This window comes from Camelina sativa, chromosome 7 (genome assembly GCF_030686135.1).
Source record: "Camelina sativa cultivar CO46 ecotype springtype chromosome 7, ASM3068613v1".
NCBI lineage: Eukaryota > Viridiplantae > Streptophyta > Magnoliopsida > Brassicales > Brassicaceae > Camelina > Camelina sativa.
The window spans coordinates 25,571,309-25,591,160 of record NC_141886.1 but is presented as its reverse complement, the minus strand read 5'-3'; the positions used below and the strand labels follow the sequence as shown (position 1 = coordinate 25,591,160).

The window sequence follows — 19,852 nt, the reverse complement described above, 5'->3', positions numbered from 1 at the left end:
TATAAGAAGCGTCAATCTTATAAAAAGTAAATGGTTACAACTTTAATAAATAACATATCAACTCAATCTAATATTTATAATAAAAACAATAAATATTAAAAATGAAGATTATATAGTGCGAGTTAAAATATCTCGGGACTGAGTTATATAGCAGGACGGGTTTTGTCGATATTTATATTAATTTAAAATATCATTAATTTAGTGTTCAACGGGTAAAACATCATTTCATTATTTTGTTAACACTATCGGTATCCGAGAATAGACATATCTAATTAAATTGATTAATAAATATTATGTAGAAAATAAATTATATTGCAGTATTATATGGTTTAAACTAAAATTATTAATTATTATATATTTATAACATATTTAACCAACAAATACAACTTATAATTTAAATGTTTTAGTTATAAATAATTTGTCTTGCGGTACACTGCCGTTCTAATCTAGTGATTATATTGAAATGTTAACTTATTATTTATAATCGCTTTTTCTGGTTAACTTTTAATGAATGTGGTGTCTAATTTGTCACTTTTAAAAGTTAGTGGCTGATTTGTGAGGATAAAAAGAATCTTTGGATTTAACTAAAAAAAAGGCACATGCTGAATGAAAATTCTTTTTTACTTTTTTTGGCTTTGAGCTAATGTTTGGGTTCTGTCCTCCTCAAGTTTTGCTGTACACGTGGCGTTGCTTTTATGTGTTTAATAATACTTTTTAAGAGGTTTAGAGATAGATTTGGGTGGATGTGATTCGATCCGAACTAAAATTTCGGTGGCCTCTTTAATTCGATTTCAAAACCTAAAAATTAAAATGTGTAAACTTATAAGTTTTTGAAACGATGAATTTTAATAAGTTAGAGATATACTGATCACTGATATTGTAACATTTTTTCTTCTTTTCAAAGTACTTATGCGACTGTGCCATTATACTCGTGAGTCCTTTAGCGTTCCTGTGCATGCAAGCATTCCGTTTTAAGCCGAAGTAAGATAATGGGCTTTTCGTATACGTTAGTAGTCTTACTAATCCGTTTAAGACATTTTCTTTTCGAGCCCAACTAGTCTCTTACTAGTCCTAAAGTTGTAAAACTTAATAGAAATAGACCTTGTAAAAATCTTAAGCTAAACCTAAGTTATTCAGAGCCAAAAAAGTATATAGTTCGATCAAGATACTAAGGCTTTGACTGGTTCAAACGCTGCGGTTGCGGTTGCGGGAGATTGCAGAAGCGGACAATTACGGTTTTAAGCGTTATTAAGCGTTTTGAACGACTGGTTTAGCGGTTTAAAATTGGTGCGTTTGCGGGAGGTTTACAACTGGTTGACCAGCGGGTGCAATAGCGGTTGGAACATAATAAATGTGATATCTAATATATAAATGTTTAAAAACACCAAAAACTTTATTAAACTTGATTTATAATTAAAATTTATTAAAATAATAATTATTCAAAAAAAAAATTCATATTGAAATACTTATTCCTTTATGCATTTGGCTTTTCACCAAAATTTTAATCAAGTAATTTGATAAATGACAAAACATATGCTTTAGATAGTAGATCTTTTCTCTTTTCTCTTAGATCGTGGGTCAGTAATTGCATCGGTAGGAATAGTCAAGTGAGAGTGGAGAAGAGTCACTGGTGATTTGTTTTAATATTTTCACAAATAATCTTATTTTCTTAAATTTCTGATGAAATATTATATTTATTTAGATTTATTTTAACTTATGTGCGATGTGCAATTAAATTTACATCAAGTTTTCCGGGTTATTGTTAATTGGAATATTATTTTCTTCTAATTGTTTATTTTATAATCTCTGCAATCGTATTCGTACTTCATTTTCTCCCATCCTTAACGAGTAAAATGGTTAGATAGAAAATACAAGAAAAAAAATTCATTATCATAGATTTCTTTTAAGTTTTTTTACAAAAAAAAAAAAAAAAAAAAAAAAAAAAAAAAAAAATCCAACCACAATCACCCGCAACCGCAAACGCTTGCGGGAAGCAGCTTTGGGAATTCAGCGATTAGGAGCGATTGGGAGCGGTTTGTGTGATTGGTTCCAATCGCTAGCAACCGCTACCACCCGCAAACGCATCGTTTGTGGGAGGTAGCGGGAGAACCAGTCAACACCTAAATCAATACAATAAAAACTGAATGTGTTTCTCTCCAGTGTTGACACCTCAGTTTTTTAGTTGAATGAGGAGTTGACACATCAGTTAAAACAGTTAGCCAATCAAATTATAAGGATTAATACAGCTCAATATTTTTGTCCAATAATAATCATTCTCCATTCCACATCATTTCTTCTGATTTCTGTTATGGGCTCAGCCCAATTACAATATTGTCTAGGAAAGACAATAAAAGAATCTAAATTAACCTGTGTAGGGCAATTGAAGAAGGTGAAGATAAAGAGACACAAGGTTATTTAAACATCTTGGTTATGTATTATTTGTAATCTAACATCATTTTGGCAGTTTATTTTATCCTAAATTCAATCCGCACTATGTGCAGAATAAAACAGTTAATAAATCATTTTACTGTAATTTATATATACAAAATCTATAATATTTATCGGTAAAATTATTATTTAGGATCTAAAATTTATTTGTGTAGTATATATTTTTTTTGTTTTATTTGAATATGTAAAATTCTTGTATAATAATTAAGATTTAACTTATGGAAATTATTATAATATGAATTTTATATTATCTCACCATATGAATCAAAAGTTCTTAAAATTTTATGGAAAAATGTAATTAAGTGATACAATTAAGTTATAAAAATAAAAGAATTAAATTTTGGGTGTCATTTAAAAATATATATATACAGTGGTATGTAAATAGAAATATTATTAAACTAAGGACAAATAAATAAATCATTTCTCAAGCTTTGTGAGCGCAACATGTCAATATTGTTTTGTTTTTGTGAGAAAACTTATACATATAAGGGATATGAACCAAACTAGAGTAATCTCTCAAGCGTGATTGGAGGATAAACTCTCTTTCTGAAGCATACATAAACTAGAGTAAATTAGTTATGTATTATCAAACAAAAATTCTCATATGTCTATCTTATTGCTTATGCATTTACTATGTGATTCCTTTTCACAGTGATGATTGCAGTGTTTGAATTTTGGCGTGTGATAACAAAGGTTCCGTGCCTCTCAAGATTTACATATAATAACACCAGAAACAAATTAAACAATGTTTAAGATCAAAAACCAAATGTTTTAATTTAATAAAACTAAATCATCTATAACTTTTAAAATAACTTTGACAATTAACATAATCCTTGTAAATATTGTATACAGTTTAAGATAAGTATAATATTTAAATATTAACACAAAGCCAAACTAAAGTAAAAATATGTTTATTTACTTTGACATATGTGGATTTGTTCTAAAAAGAATAGGTAATTTACAAAAGGAAACAAACAAATAATACCGTAACAACAACACAAACTATATAAACTTAGATGATTAAATTTGTAAACTACAAAAAAATACACCACAAAATAACACTACACTAATATATCTCCAATAATATTAGGAGAAAAAAACATAGCATATAGTATAGTTAAGCCAATTATACGAGTAAATGATGGTAATAACAAATACTACGAAGTTACAAACCATTGTAGGTTTTTCGGTTCATTTCTATATCTTAGCATTGTGTAAACCCAATTATACGAGTAAATGATGGTAATAACAAATACTACGAAGTTACAAACCATTGTAGGTTTTTCGGTTCATTTCTATATCTTAGCATTGTGTAAACCATAATTTTTATGATTTGTTGTAAAACACAGGATGGTGGACTCCATAACCGGCCATGTATGGTCCATATGCGTTTAGTGTTTACGGCCCATCGGCCATAGGCCCATCGTCCTTATTCTATTTCTTAGTCGGTTTTGTACCCTACACTATATATATATAACTTCATGCATTATATGATTAATAAGAATAAGAGATTCTACACTTTGAATCCTCTCGATTTACAACATGATTAATATAATTTTAAAAAATTAAAAATCATACTTATGAATATCAAATGTATTTCAAAATGTATAAAATAACATCTCGCGGCATCGCACGGGTCTAACTTAGTGTAGGTAAAATAGAGAGGAAAAAAAAAGTATCACTCGATCAATGTCTATTCACTGGCTGCTTTTTTTTATTGTTCTTTATTATAACAATAGAAACTATAGTGAAACTTATTCGTTTAAAATGAGGTTATAACAATGAAATCACTATGGATGATAACACAAACCATGCTGCCTGCAGCTCCATTCAAAGCCCAAAGCCATGGATTCTAACATTCATATTCTATTAATTATCCCAAAAAGTGTATATAGTAATAGGTTTGTAGATAAGTTTATGCAAAAGAAAAAGGAAAAGTGATGGGGCTTCAATAGATCTCATAGTTGGCATGACAACGCCACATACACATGCAAATCTCAAACATTTGAGTTGAGCCCATCATTTCATACACAATCTCATGTTTTTTCCTCATCCAAGAAAAGTCCCTTTTTCTAATATTTTCTTTTTCCCCAATTGTTAGTTTCTTTTTAAATCATTTGCCAGCTAAAAAGTTGCACAAGCTAAAACATGATCCATCATTTCCTCTCTTCTTATTCTTCTTTTATTTTTTTATTTTTCTCTTTTTTGGTTGTAAGAAATAATTTCATAGATAGTAAAATATAGTATACTACCCCAAATCCCAATCATACGCATTCGGAATAACAAAAAAAAATTAATAGTAAACATAACAAAGTTCGATTAAGAAAATGTAACAAAGTTTTGAAACGCATTTGGGGATTACATATCTAATATGTAGTATTTGGATTTTACAAAGACTCAGCTTATGTTGCATGACTTTCAACTGTTTGTTCACTCTCTTTTTGCCAATTGCAATAATTGTCGGTTGAAAGTATAACCCGGATATAAATTAAAGACCTTCTTTTTACCTACTTATATCAATTTTAGATGAGTGACACACAAAAATAAAAGTATTTATATTTATAAGCACAACAAATATCGTTTATACGATGTGATGGAAAAAAAAGAGTTTTGGGTTTGAACTTCCAAAAAGTTAGTTGTTCATATTTGGTAGTATGATACAAAAAGATATGGTTTTGCCTAGATTGACATAGATAATGTTGTTTGGAAAATGGAAGACATAAAGATGAGATGTATGTATTTTTACCATTTACCGAATGTAAACCTAGAAAGCATGACGAATAATAACCCGACATGGCGTCATACTTGTCAATTAATTTCCAGTATAAATCATTAAATTGAAACACCTTGTTGTTAGATAGAGAAAACAAGAAGACATTCGCATTTGTTTGCATTTTTGTTGACTTGATCAATGGAATCTTCATTTTTTTAGTTTATTTTTTACTTTTGATATATCGTATAGTATCATATATATGTAAAAAAAATATTCCACTAAACAAAGTCCGATAGTTAGCTGATTAGATTTGACAAAGTCTACACCTAATAATATCTTTTTATCTGAATTATAAATCTGAAATCTCATAGCTTTTGAAACTATCTTCACCAAATCTTTTGCAGAAACTTTCAAATCGCTCATAAATACTAGAGTTTAAAAAAAAAAACCCCAATGCCAATTTTTATGAGAAGTTTGACAACCTACAATCACATATGGTAAGAAACCAATTTTTACACTGTTTTATTTAAGGATCTGAAAAAAAAATGTAGATTCATCTAAACGGGTAATTTAGGTAGTGTTATAGATAAACGAGACAAGACAACTCTGACAAATTTACTCAAAACTTTTAAACCAAAATAAACATCGCTGACACCAACTCAAATGAAACCAACGTCACACTTTTTGACAATGTCACCGTATCCATCTTCTATCTCTATCTATGCTACTCAACAACTTCATCAAACTCTCTCCCCTTCCACGTACCTTTTACATCTCAGCCCTTCCTTTCACCACCTCAACAAATCGACGGCCATATTATTTCCTATTACTTTTAAGTTTATTTACTTACTCTTATTTAGATAATTAGATTACACCATAGACTACAAATCTTGTTCTGCCACATACATACTTTAAACCGCTAAATCATAGGTTAGAAACATCGCTAAATCGTATACTTCTATGTAATTTTTTTATTTGACTGAATCAAAGTTGATGGATATAAATATAACGGATTTTTTAATATCTCATTTCTGATCAAATTGAAATTTTCTACGAAAAGGTCGAACCTTTCTTCTATGCAAACTCACCGGTTCGCCGGAAAAAAAAAACACTGCGGCGTCACCGGAGTTAGCATTAACGAAGCTTCTTCAAACTGCTCTTCTTCGTTCTGAGTTTCCAAAAACTCAGACAAGACATGGGTAATTGTATCGCCTGCGTCAAGTTTGACCCAGAAGACTCAAAACAAAACCAGAGGAAGAAGAAGACTCCACGGGAACGGAAACGTAACTTATACGACGATCCCGATGGTTTAAGATCTCACGCTCCGTTACGTGTGATCCCTATGAGCCATCAATCTCAGATCAGCGACAAGTATATCTTAGGAAGAGAGCTCGGTCGCGGCGAGTTCGGAATCACATATCTCTGTACAGACCGAGAGACTCGTGAAGCTTTAGCCTGCAAATCTATCTCCAAGAGAAAGCTCCGTACCGCCATCGACGTGGAAGACGTCCGCCGCGAGGTAACGATCATGTCGACTATTCCGGAACACCCCAACGTTGTGAAACTCAAGGCGACTTATGAGGACAACGAGAACGTTCATCTTGTGATGGAGCTTTGTGAAGGAGGCGAGCTTTTTGATCGGATCGTTGCGAGGGGACATTATACGGAGCGTGCCGCGGCTACAGTTGCGAGGACGATCGCTGAGGTTGTGAGGATGTGTCATATCAATGGTGTTATGCATAGAGATTTGAAGCCTGAGAATTTCTTGTTTGCTAACAAGAAGGAGAACTCTGCTCTTAAAGCAATTGATTTTGGCTTATCTGTACTTTTCAAACCTGGTAATTTCCTTAGAAAGAGGACTTTTTGTGCTAAATTTAGAATCTTTGATCTCCATTGAGCTAAAAAGGTCTCACTGTTTTCGACTTTTGTTTGACAATTGTGTGTTTCTTTGAGTCTTTTTTATATAAAAGATTGAATTTTTGATGCATTTTTGCAGGAGAGAGGTTTACAGAGATTGTAGGAAGTCCTTATTATATGGCTCCAGAAGTTTTGAAGAGAAATTATGGACCAGAGGTTGATGTGTGGAGTGCTGGAGTTATCCTCTATATCTTGCTCTGTGGTGTTCCTCCGTTTTGGGCTGGTAAAAAAGCAGCTTTGATGATTCATATAATAGAAGTTGTTTGTATATGCAGATTAAAGCTGAGTGGTTCAAGGTTTTTGATTGCAGAGACTGAACAAGGTGTGGCTCTTGCAATCTTGAGGGGAGTTCTTGATTTTAAGAGAGATCCTTGGTCACAGATATCAGAGAGTGCAAAGAGCCTTGTGAAGCAGATGTTAGAACCTGATCCCACTAAGCGTTTGACTGCTCAGCAAGTTCTTGGTAATGAAATGATCTTCTGTCACTTGTGCTTTATTCATCTTCTTTGCTACTTCTTTTCTTGTGTTGGGTTTGAAGTTGAGAAAACTCAGCTGAAGTGAAGACGGTTACTGTTTCTTTCTTTGCAGATCACCCATGGATACAGAATGCTAAGAAAGCTCCAAATGTTCCTTTAGGGGATATTGTTAGGTCAAGGTTGAAGCAATTCTCTATGATGAATAGATTGAAAAAGAAAGCGTTGCGCGTAAGTGTTACCACTCAATAATATTTTTCAGATGAGTTTTATACTTTTATTTGGAGCTTTGATTGGTTTCACTTACCTACTCTCTTTTGATGCTTTCAGGTCATCGCCGAGCACTTGTCTATTCAAGAAGTTGAAGTGATCAGAAACATGTTTACACTCATGGATGATGACAACGACGGTAAAATATCATACCTAGAACTCAGAGCTGGACTCAAGAAAGTTGGTTCACAACTGGGTGAAGCCGAGATCAAACTGTTGATGGAAGTGGTAAATTTATCTTTACCAAAAGATTAGAAAAAGCTCGTCCTCTCTGGTACTAACATTTATGAATATTTGATGTAGGCCGATGTTAACGGAAATGGATGCCTGGACTATGGAGAGTTTGTAGCAGTGATAATTCACTTGCAGAAGATGGAGAATGATGAACATTTCAGACAAGCTTTTATGTTCTTTGACAAAGATGGAAGTGGATACATCGAATCAGAAGAACTACGGGAAGCTTTAACCGATGAGTTAGGTGAACCAGACAACAGCGTTATAATCGATATCATGCGTGAAGTTGACACTGACAAGGTTTTTCTAAAATTCTACACATAAATCTCCTTCTCCCTAGAAAGACTCTTCTTATAGAAAGATTATCAAATACTAATAATGTCAGGATGGACGAATAAACTACGATGAGTTTGTGGTGATGATGAAAGCTGGAACAGATTGGAGAAAGGCATCAAGACAGTACTCAAGAGAGAGGTTTAAAAGTTTAAGCTTAAACTTGATGAAAGACGGTTCAATGCATCTACACGACGCACTCACTGGACAATCTATTGCAGTTTGATCTTAACACCTTGTTTTATCAACAAAACAGAAGCAATCTGATGGCTGCTTTTTTACACGTTCAAGAAGGGTTTTTATCTCGGCTTTTTTAATTTCAGATGTGATTTTGGCTTACTTCACTTTGCTTCTAGAAATTCTTTTTATCAATGGTTTTGGCCTTTTGTAATTTGTGGGAGTAGTTAGGCTTTTTTTCACTTGGGAATGAATGTATTTGTTTGTAATATTGTTTGTTTAATTGTTATAAAGCTTTCATTCTGACTTAGTTTTCGTTTATATTTCTATCTGAACATTACAGTTATGATTTAAGCAACTGACAAAACCAACTGGACAAAAATTTTTGATATGTTTGGTTTTACAAAGAAAGAATCAGTCAGCTTCTTGAAGTCCATCCAAAACAACAGATCCAACCAACAAAACAACGCCTGTAAGGGCAAGAGCACCAGCCAAAACCGACTGAGCAACCACCAGAGTAGTTGAGTCATCCGGGATCAGCACAATGGCAACAATTGCAGCCGTCAGAGCCGGTAATGAAGCCGAGGCTAAGACCGCAGGCGATGTTCCGGCTAAATTCTCGAGGAGACTGAGAAGACCAAGCTCCTCTGCTTTGGAGAAGACTTTAAGCTTCTCAAGAGATGACAATGTGAGTCCCAACTCCTCTGCTTTTGAGAGAAGGCCAGATTTCTCAACGTTGCTCAGAACTTTCCGCTTCTCCAGCTTCTTGAAAACGTCGACGTTCACTTGCTCACTCCCTTCGAAGAACAATCCAGCTCCGTACCATTGTTTCTTCCATTTGGCATCATACTTGTTCACCTTTTTTATTTTATTTTATTCAGTGATCATCATAGTTACACAAATTAAAATGGATATTAATAATATAAAAAAACTCTGTGACAATACTATACAGAGACTTTAAAGTCTTTGTTTCATTAAGAAAATATCAAAAATTAAAATAAGACCAAATTTACAAAGATCCATAGATCAATTTCCATAAAACTACTAAAATGTTAACTACTAAAGCCAGAGAAGAAGTACTCTAAAGATTACTCTCTAGTTCTATCTTGAGAACCTTAAAAAAGATTCATACTTTATAAAGCTTTAATGGAAAGGGAGAAAGGTCTCAGAGCTTAAAACAAAGGAGATGATGAACAGAGTGTAGTTTACCTTTTTCTGGGGAGCCATAGAGACGACGGAGAAAGATGCTGGTGGTGATTTGCCGACGGTATAAGAGCGGCGAAAGCGGGGGAGAACGGGATTAGAGAGAAATCGTGTATGCAAGTGAGCCGACGGAGACGATATCGGAGCGCCGACGACAGCCATTGGGAGGGAAGGAAGACCAAATCGAAGCGATTGAAAAAAAAGGTTTCTTTGGAGATTTTTTTTGTTTTTGGCGTTCGCACACTTCTTTCACTATCTGAAATGAAAACTCTGGGAGACAGAGAAACTGCCACGTCAGATGATGTCTTTGTAATTTCAACCAATCATATTGCTCAGCGCTTTATCTCCGTTTCACTGTAGTCGGTAGTAATTTTTTGTTTTTTCTTCCTTGGCAAAAAAAAAAACAAACTGAATTAATCTTTCGAGTTTCGATGATAGGGTAACAATTAACAAACAAACAAACAAGTGAAGAGAAGTAAACACAAAAATATCTCTCATGAATCGATTTATGGATCTGTAATCGAATCGATCTTCCTTTAATCAATTTTCTCATTCCACCGTTCAACATCCGATTCAGATGTGGAAATCCTGGATCTGTGGGTACAAAATATCCGATAAGCTTTTGAAGCCGGCGAGTTTTGCTTTTGCAGGGAGCACGAAGAGGAGTGTTATTAGCTTCTCTGCAAACCGAGATATGGTGACACAACTACTACCTCATTTTAGAAACTTGGCTATTGTACCATCCAGGTTCTCGGTTAATCCCTTGTATTTACAGTTATACCCAGAGGGCCGTAGAGATATATGGGTGGGGTGGTTTCAAATGGTGATGGTGGAGGATTACAGATTTGAGTTGGCGATACAGCTCGGTTGGCAGTCGCGAAAGGTTATTATTTTTACCATTTGAGAAGCTTTATTTCCATGACTTGCCCTGTACTGTATGTTGTTACTCAATTCTTTCTTATAATTTGACAGGACATTACTGCTGTAGAGGCACAAAATTGAGTCTAAACGGAAGCAGCTTGGAGAATTAGCTATGTCAATTAATGTTCGATGATTACTATGAAGGTAGAAGCTGCTGATATGTATTTTTCTTTTCATGTTCCTTCCTATGCTGGATATGGCTGAAGAATGCTTCTATGGATTTGAGTGGTCTGTTGACTGTTGCTGCTTTATTCTTCATTGGGAGATGCAGATGGATTTGATGAAGCTGGCAGCACTTGCTAAAGAGCAAAGAAAGAACAATGAGCCTCAAGGAGACTTATGGGAAGTCATTTGCAGGTCAGTCGGTGAATGATCTTAAAGAATAATAAGGTCTTAACTCAAGACTGCAAATCGAATGATGCAATGGCCAAATTCGTTTTGGTGGATGCTGCATACAAGAAGAGTACTGCAGATTGTTATTACAGCTTGAAAAAGACATCATGGGTTCTAGATTTGATGTGAGAGCTGTTGCAAAGACGTGTCTCAGGGATATCGCAAGGTTTGCTGATAAGAGATATATGTTAATGGTTGCTAGTAGTGAGTTTTCAAGCTGTTAGTGTGTTCTGTTTTTAACAAGATGGTTGAGCAGGGGTTCTGTTCTAGTTTCAGTTGTTTAAACAGGTTATTGTGGTGAGTCTACAATGGTATAAACTGTTAGTGAGATTCACTACAAGTTGAATCAAAGTGCTTCAGGTTAGAAGCCAAGATGATTCTGTTTTTTTTCTGCATATGATTCAAGTAAATTGAAGATGAGGTCGTGAGAGAGAGTTGGAGCCATATGGAGCCGCATTATGTAGCACACAATGTAGCTAGAAGGGTGAGCGAAAACATGTAATAGCTTTATAGCTTTGGGGAGTGTTTTTCTCATTAGAACATAGGTTGATACAAAGAGTGTTTATGAGTGAGTGCTGAGTGAGACACTTGTAATTTGTATCTATGTTTCTTCTTCTAGTGGATTCCGAGCAAGAGTCTCGGCAAGATGTAAGTGGTGTCACATTGACACTACTGAACTCTTTAAATGTGTGTGCTTCCATCTTCTTTTCTACTCTTTTCTCTGATCTCTATATGCTGTTTTTTGCTGCAACAAACAAAAAGCTTCTCTATTTTGACTTAAGCAACTTGATAGAAGTTTTCTAGTGGAAGAGTTATTTTGGTTAAAGTTGTTAGTGAGTTCTTTTGATTAGTTTAATATTAATTATAGGATTAATTTAATTATGAGCAACTCATATGAGTTGCTCTAGTGGAAATGGTCTTATGTCTATGCTGATATTTATCTGGTTACAGTAATCGGATACCTGAAGCCGCTCTGATGGCACAATCGTACCTTCCGAGCAAGGTCTCTGAACTAGTGGCATTGTGGAGAAACGATTTGACCAAGGTATATTCAAAACGTTGTCTCTTGAAAATAGAGCTGCAGAGACAAGGTATATTCAAAACGTTGTTGCAGACGTCACTAGCTTGTTCTTAAAAACCGTGCTTACGAGAAAGCCTTTTGATTTGATTGTGGCACGTAATTATTTAGAGTCATGTGTTTCTACTTATAATTTGAATTTATACCCCCATATAAACATAAATTCAAAACTCCAATGTTGATTTCATTACCACGCCAATTTGAACTTTTTCAGGATCTTCAAAAACAAATTTGTTTGTGTTGACTTATATCATCTTTCAGGGGCGTCCATCCTCCTACTGGGCATTACTGTAGTCAGGCAGACAGAGATCTTACAACTTTGGTGGAAGCTTCTAGAATTATGAATATAGAGGAAGAGGGGCGACTAGAGCAAGGGGATCTTTTCAACGAGGTATGCATAATTTACATTACATGCAATTGAAGGGGGTTGTCTAGAACTGGGCATTACTATAGTCAGGCAGACAGAGAATGTGGAAGAAGAGGCTGTTGTGGTGGACCCTGACTCTACGGATGGGGCTGTGCTACTAAATGGGAACGAGTCTGAAGAACGATTAGTGAATGAACCCCCATCAGCCTTACTATAGCATTTGTGGTTTATTAAGTGATTGTACCAAAGCATCTCGCTAATTATATTCTTAGGTCGTTTGGTTCCCTTGCATATGAAAACATGACATATATATCATAGGCCAAACCAGACAGATTTGTTGTGTCACTACGTTTTGTCATTGTCTTAACTATTTTTGAGTCGAACAGCCTCTACCACAAGTAGTTTCCCTATATCACTCCCGGTTTTGTTTGCCTAATCTGACCCCATGTTTTCTTTCTCCACTGGATGTGCATATGGTTTTCGAGCAGATGATGTGCATTTCGTTTTTTTTTTCCCTATCCTACAATGGGGAGGAAGCAACCAAAGGTATGTTTTTAAGTTTGATAACGCTGAGATTTTAAATCTTTAGAATTGTGGGGTTTTCTTAATGAAAACTAAAACATTTTAGTGAAAGGACAAGAAACTGAGGACTTGAACAAGAAGAAGAGGAAGTGCAAGAAACTGAGGGACTTGAACAAGGAGAAGAGGAAGAGTATTTACCCGAATGCCCAGGCCACATTGTGATTTTATACAGCACTTAAAAGTCATAATTCAAATATCATTTATAGAGTTAAAAGTCTGATTTTGTGCAAACCAGTTACAGTAAAACATTATAATGATATTAATTTATCTATAATTTATTAATTTATAGTGTAAATTAATACTTTTAATTGAGACAATCTTAGTAAAATAAGATTTAACTTTAGGATGTTAAAATTTTATGGTTTTCGAATTGGGTTTATAATAGTTAGAAAACATTTACAACAAATTACAAATAGTATAAACAAATTCACTTGTACAACATACATAAATTCAAATTCATGATTATTAATTTATAATATTACTAGGACCATGTTTTTCTGTAGATTTTTAAAAAATTATCTTATTATCTTATCGAATTTATTAATTTACAGTAGTTATTAATGTATGAAAAATACTTAGGGTGAACCTTTATGTCCACCTCCTCTTTTTCAACAAATAAGAATCTTTTATACATTATTTTATTTAAAAATAAATCAAAATTAAATTAAAAAAAAAACAAATTAAGGAAACAAATTTTGTATACTTTTAATTAAGGAAAGTTAAATATTGGCTTGGTTTAGATTTTTAAAATTAACACAAAATTATGTGTCGGTTTGGGTTTACAAATAAGGTGATTAGAGTTTAGATTTTACAATTAAAACGAAATTATATGTTGGTTTGGATTTACAAATGAAGTGTTAGGGTTTAAATTTTATAATTAGAACGAAATTATATGTCGATTTAGGTTTACAAATGAGATGGTTAGAGTTTAGATTTTGTAATTAGAACGAAATTATATGTCGGTTTGGATTTACAAATTAGATGGTTAGGGTTTAAATTTTGTAATTAGAATGAAATTATATATCGGTTTGGGTTTACAAATGAGATGGTTGGGGTTTAGATTTTACAATTAGAATGAAATTATATGTCGGTTTGAGTTTATAAATGAGATGGTTAGGGTTTAGAATTTACAAATAGAATGAAATTATATGTCGGTTTGAGTTTATAAATGAGATGGTTAGAGTTTAGATTTTACAATTAGAATGAAATTATATATCTGTTTGGGTTTATAAAAGAGCGGTTTAAGTTTTTAATTTTATAATAATGTATACAGAATTTATTTTCTTATTTTATAAGGGGGTGAACAAATCTTAATTACGTAAACAAATTATATAGATCAATTAATTTTAAAATGGTTAATTCTAATATTATATTACAGTTTTTAATTATCACATCTAAACCCTAACTATTTTTTATAAACCCAAACCGACATATAATTTTGTTTAATTATAAAATCTAAAACCTAAACACTCTTTTATAAACCCAAACCAATATATCATTTTATTTGATCTATAGAATTTGTTTAATTAATTATTATTTGTTTCCTTAATTTAAATATGTTTGTGCATATGCTTGTAATGATAACTTCCTTCAACATGCAATCATCTTTCTCCTGGCCTAGGCATTGACAGTGGCCAAGGCTTTGACAGTTTCGCCAGCCATCTCTCTTCTAAAGAACATGAAAAAGGGGTAATCTTTGCCAAACCAGACTCACTTGTTGTGTCAATTACTTTTTTTTTTTTTTTTTTTTTTTTGTCATTTACTATTTTTCCATCTCTCACTTCTACTTTTGTTTGCTTAAATCTGACCCAAGCAGAGGTTGGCTTACTCGCCTTTCCAGTCATCATCTAAATATGGAGACGTATCCAGGCAGGACGATAAGTACGATAAGTACCCTCCTACCAAGCAACCAAAGGCAAGCTTTAATATCTGTTTGACACCCAAATTTCTTAATTTTAACTTTTGTTTGCCTAAAAATTGACCCCTCTTAATCTGCTTCAAAACCTTTTTGAAGATGGCTACTCGGGATGAGACTGCTACTAGACCTGGGCGTTCGGGTTCGGATTCGCTTATCCAAAGCTAGAAATCCAATTTTTTTTTATCCAACTTCGTCCACTTCATAAGATGTTTTAGAGATTTTTTTTGTTTTGTAATATATGCGTGCTTTTAGTTAAAATATACTATATTCAAAAAAATTAAAATATATATCTAAGAATCCCTTATATAATAAAATGGAAGTACAAGACATTTTTTTGTATACTATATAATAGATATATTTATGATCTTTTGTTATAAACTTGTGACATAGGTGTATCATAATATACGGGTTAGTCTAATTTTTGGTAAGTAAGGATAATATGGATTTAGTTAATTATAGTAACATATAAATCAATTATAGTTAACATTTAAAAGATAAGGAAATCTTTCAACCTAATTAAAACAAAAATATGTGATTCTTCTTTCACATTTATTTTATTTTATATTTTAATTATTTTAATTTTTATCTAATATATTTAGTTAATAAAATTTATGATTTTTTCTGCATATGATGTAATTTTTTTTTTAAACAGATATATATTGCTCAACTGATGAATAAAAAAATATACAAAATGCCCTACATCACCTAAGAAAACTAGGCAAAGATTCAAAGTCATATTAATAAAAAAGAGACCAAAATTATTCTGAATACAAATGAGCAGAAACCTTGATTTATCAGGCACTGAAATTAAAAAAATTATGCATTTTATTATGGTTCTTTATTTTAAAGAATTTCAACTTTTAACAACTTTAAAAATTCAAATGTATAACTTTTTAAAAATTTTAAAGATTATTAATATTTTAATTACTAAAACATTTATCTTTTTATAAAATGTTTAAGATATGAATAATATTTAAACTTTATAAGAAGTTCAAATATTATAAGTATTTCAATTTCTAAAATAATAAAATTTATTCAAACATTTTAAATTTTAATATTATATACGTTTTTAAAATATCACATGATGGGTTATATGGCAGGACATGTTTGAGTTGATATTAATAGAAAATTAAAATGTCATTAATTTGGTGTTACACGGGTAAAATATCGTCTCATTATTTTGTGAACTATTTAAAAACTTTAAAGATTATTAATATTTCAATTATTAAAACATTTAATTTTTATAATTGTTTAAGATATTAATAATATTTAAAATTTATAAGAAGTTCAAATATTATAAGTAGTTCAATTTCTATAAAAAAAAATTTCTTAAAACATTTTAAATTTTAAAAATATATTTAGATTTTTATGAAGTTTTTTCTGCAGTGTACAACGAATTAAAATATCACACGACGGTTTATATGGCTAAACATGTTTGAGTAGATATTAATAGAAACTTAAAATGTCATTAATTCGGTGCTACATGGATAAAATATCATCTCATTATTTTGTTAACAATATGAATATTAGATTAATAGACTTATCTAATTAAATTGATTAATTAATATTGTAACAAAATAATTAATATGCGGTATAGTGTAGGTTAAGTCATATAATTAACAATCAAAATACAATATATAATTTTAAAAACTAAACAAATCAAATAAAATTAACAAACAGAAATTGATACTTTTAACAAAAAACTTAAACTGCAGTGTACCGCGGGTCAAAATCTAGTTCTATTAGAATAAATCTTACAAAATATATGTTATTTTCATAAGTTATATTCAACATATGATTTCATGGCATAGTGTTTGAGCAAAAAAAAATTTAAAATAAATAAAATAATCATATATATATAACACTTTAAATAAAAATTACAAAATAAAAAAAAAATGTTAACCCGTACTCTAGCACGGATCCAATTCTAGTTACAAGTATTTTTTGCCTAAATATACTTAAAAGTTAAAAATAGTCATATCTACCAGTATAACAGAGTTTTGTTAGAAACTTTAGAATACAAACATTACGTCTAATAATTATAGGGAAGTCAAATATAATACACTGGCCTACAAAAGTAAGGGTAACATCACTCAAATTTTGCTTATGTTTGCATAGCATAGCAAAAGATGGAACGGCTAAATCAATTTTCTTTTTCCTCTCAAAGCGGTTTACGGAGAGGAAATTCAACCTGCTCGAGATAAAGAAGAACTTATAGAAAGAGGCAGAGAAGTAATTTGCCATATTGAAGCTTGTTTTACTATCCTGTAAATTTTGGAGTTCAGGGATATACAATACTTATAAGTGTGGGGTGGTTCATTATTGAACAGGTCGATAAAGTACAGCTGGGCGACTTCCTTGTGCATTTAAATGTACTAAGTGGGTGCCCGCGCATAATTGTTGTTTTCATTTGTGCTGTTTATTTTTTTTTCGTATTTTTGTCTTTTGACGTTTATTTATAGGATATTTTGTGTAGATTTTTAAATTATGTGTGTTTAATAGCAGTCGCCTCAACCGATGTTTCATATTCTGCAATAGATGTTTGAAGAGTAGTAGGATACCAATTCCTTCTTCTCGACAACCGCAGGAACAACAATATCAAACACCTTCTTTTCAACTGCAATAGTTCCACATGCAGCAGTTGCAACAACAACAACTACTAACAAAAACACTTAAATACAACATTAATATGTATAATCCACTTGAAAATAATAAGCAAGAGTCCTCACAAAAACAAACAAACTTCACTAACCAACATCCCATCTCAATATTTTTAGGCCCTAGGTGAACTAAATTTTTTAAACCTCTTTCACAGTTTTTTTTTTTTTTTTTTATGCCCTTTGTTCAAAGGTTTTTTCTGAATTTTGGAGTGGACCCTTGGATTTTGCCCCTCCCGCCACCCCCTTGAGCCGGGCCAACATCGAGAGGCTTTTGAAAAGATTTGTGAGATTTTTGTGTTATGTTATTAATTTAACTTTAGATTGAGAAAGTGAGGTTGTTTCTAATATGTGATAAGGCTACTTGCATACACCCTAATCATAAACCCTAAAGAACCTCAACGGTAACATACCATAACAATTTTCAACCCAATCGCATCATATCCAATATTCTGGATCCAGCTATTGTACTAAGAGTTGCTACACAAAAATATCAGAAAAAAACATAGGAAATGAGAATGAATCAATACAATACAGACCACACACAAAAAACGTACAAACAACAAATGGTCAAAGATACAATTAAAAGATGAAACTTTAAGATCAGGCATGTCAGAATTGAGGGTACCTTGAAGACGGTCCAAATCCATCTTCGCCAAGTTTGTGAGTTGGGTGAAAATCTTTGATCGCGGAAACTAACTTGAAAAGAGACATATTTGGTTTTGCTTCTACTCAAATTACTTCCGTCTCAAAAACTTCTTCTCTGGTTTTGTGATAGAAAATTGATTTGAAATTGGAACATCAAAGAGAGATATTCGAAGAAGAGAGAAAGAGGAGATTAGGGAGAAAGCCTAATTCTCCAAATGTATTACATTTCTACTTCGGGTGAAAATGGTGGCAAATCAATTACAATTACGCTCTAGCTTGAGACAATTATAAAGTATATGTTGGTGGTGATACACGAAATGTTTGTTACAACGTGAACACATCAGCCGCTACACTCTCTCTCTCTATGGGTTGAGGAAGAAAAGCTTATGGTATGAAGAAGAAGAAGAGGGAGACTTTTTACTTTTTTTTTTTTTGATTCGGTGTGTGAGAGACTTACGAATAGAGAGAAAGTGACGGTAACCGAGAATAATTAACATTGATTCAAAAATCTGAGCTGTATTAATTGTTATATTTTGATTGGCTAGCTATTTTAAATTAGGTGTCAGCTACAGGTTTTTCTAAAATGCTGAGGTGACATGCTGAGGGAGAGAGTTAGCCAACTTTCATATTATAGATTGGCAAATGTTAACCCGTGCAAGTTGCTGTTAACAAGGATCATATCAGCCATCCCTACAATCCCACAAAGTGATACAAGAACAATTGATGTCAGATGGATGTAAGTAAGAGGAAATGAATGAAAAACCTGTGGTTTTTGTTCTTTGGATGAAATCAATGGGTTTCCGATACGATACATCTGTCTGAGTGCTGTTGTATGCTTCCTATGACAGAATCAGTTTCCTATGATTTCTAAAGGCCTTATGTAAAACCAACGAGATCCGGGAAATGGCAGAGTCAGTTTCCTATGATTTCTAAAGGCCTTAAATAAAACCAAAGCAAGTCATGGATAGTTCTGATTACTAAAAGTTAGATATACATTGAGACAAACATAACTAACCAAATGAACAAAGTAATTACACTAACCTCCAAAAGTGTTAGCACATATTACAACTGCAAAAGGTCCGTAAAACAGAGATGCAACATTTAATATGGAGGCAGGCATAGTATTTGATAAACGTACTTGAACCATGAGAGCAGGACATAGATAACACTTTTGGTAAAGTATCAATAACACTAAAGAATGAATTGTATGTATGCACACAAAAATCAGCATGTTCAACTTACTTATTCAAATCATGCTGAAAATAAAATTCACTATTAATTTAGCTAATCAGCCTCAAAGTGACCATCCTATAATAAAAATGGCGTAATCAATGGCAGACTGCAGACAAAACCCAATTAATTAACATTCTCTAATATGCTGCTATGCAACAGCTTTTAACATAAGGCCGATCTGGAAAGCCAACCAAACCTAACTTAGAGAACTCTAAGAGTCTGGAGAGCCGGAAATAACAGTTCACATATCTCTAAGAAAACAAAGAAACAGAGACAGAATACTCGGG

At 32.5% G+C, this 19,852-nt stretch overlaps 2 protein-coding genes and 1 long non-coding RNA gene across 4 annotated transcripts; 2 read left to right on the top strand and 1 right to left on the bottom strand.

Moving 5' to 3' along the window:
- The first annotated feature begins 5,853 nt into the window (after window positions 1-5,853).
- On the top strand, window positions 5,854-8,875 carry LOC104702201 (calcium-dependent protein kinase 30). The gene is made up of 7 exons (XM_087459295.1): window positions 5,854-6,999; window positions 7,158-7,301; window positions 7,389-7,541; window positions 7,667-7,782; window positions 7,882-8,049; window positions 8,125-8,355; window positions 8,441-8,875. The coding sequence occupies exons 1-7, from the start codon at window positions 6,357-6,359 to the stop codon at window positions 8,612-8,614; spliced, it is 1,629 nt and encodes a 542-aa protein (XP_087315421.1). The 5' UTR covers window positions 5,854-6,356; the 3' UTR covers window positions 8,615-8,875.
- On the bottom strand, window positions 8,866-10,005 carry LOC104702202 (uncharacterized). Its single transcript, XM_010418028.3, has 2 exons — window positions 9,775-10,005; window positions 8,866-9,423 (listed from the first exon to the last, which is right to left on the bottom strand). Exons 1-2 carry the CDS (start codon window positions 9,928-9,930, stop codon window positions 8,980-8,982), a joined length of 600 nt encoding a protein of 199 aa, XP_010416330.1. The 5' UTR covers window positions 9,931-10,005; the 3' UTR covers window positions 8,866-8,979.
- LOC104702200 (uncharacterized) lies at window positions 9,981-13,391 on the top strand. 2 transcript variants are annotated; one of them, XR_015562364.1, is made up of 8 exons: window positions 9,981-10,465; window positions 10,544-10,651; window positions 10,741-10,833; window positions 10,961-11,566; window positions 12,034-12,127; window positions 12,422-12,551; window positions 13,016-13,073; window positions 13,156-13,391. It is a non-coding gene; the product is annotated as an uncharacterized LOC104702200 (long non-coding RNA). The 2 variants fall into 2 exon arrangements; XR_015562365.1 differs by having other exon boundaries at window positions 12,034-12,173.
- The last annotated feature ends 6,461 nt before the right edge of the window (window positions 13,392-19,852 follow it).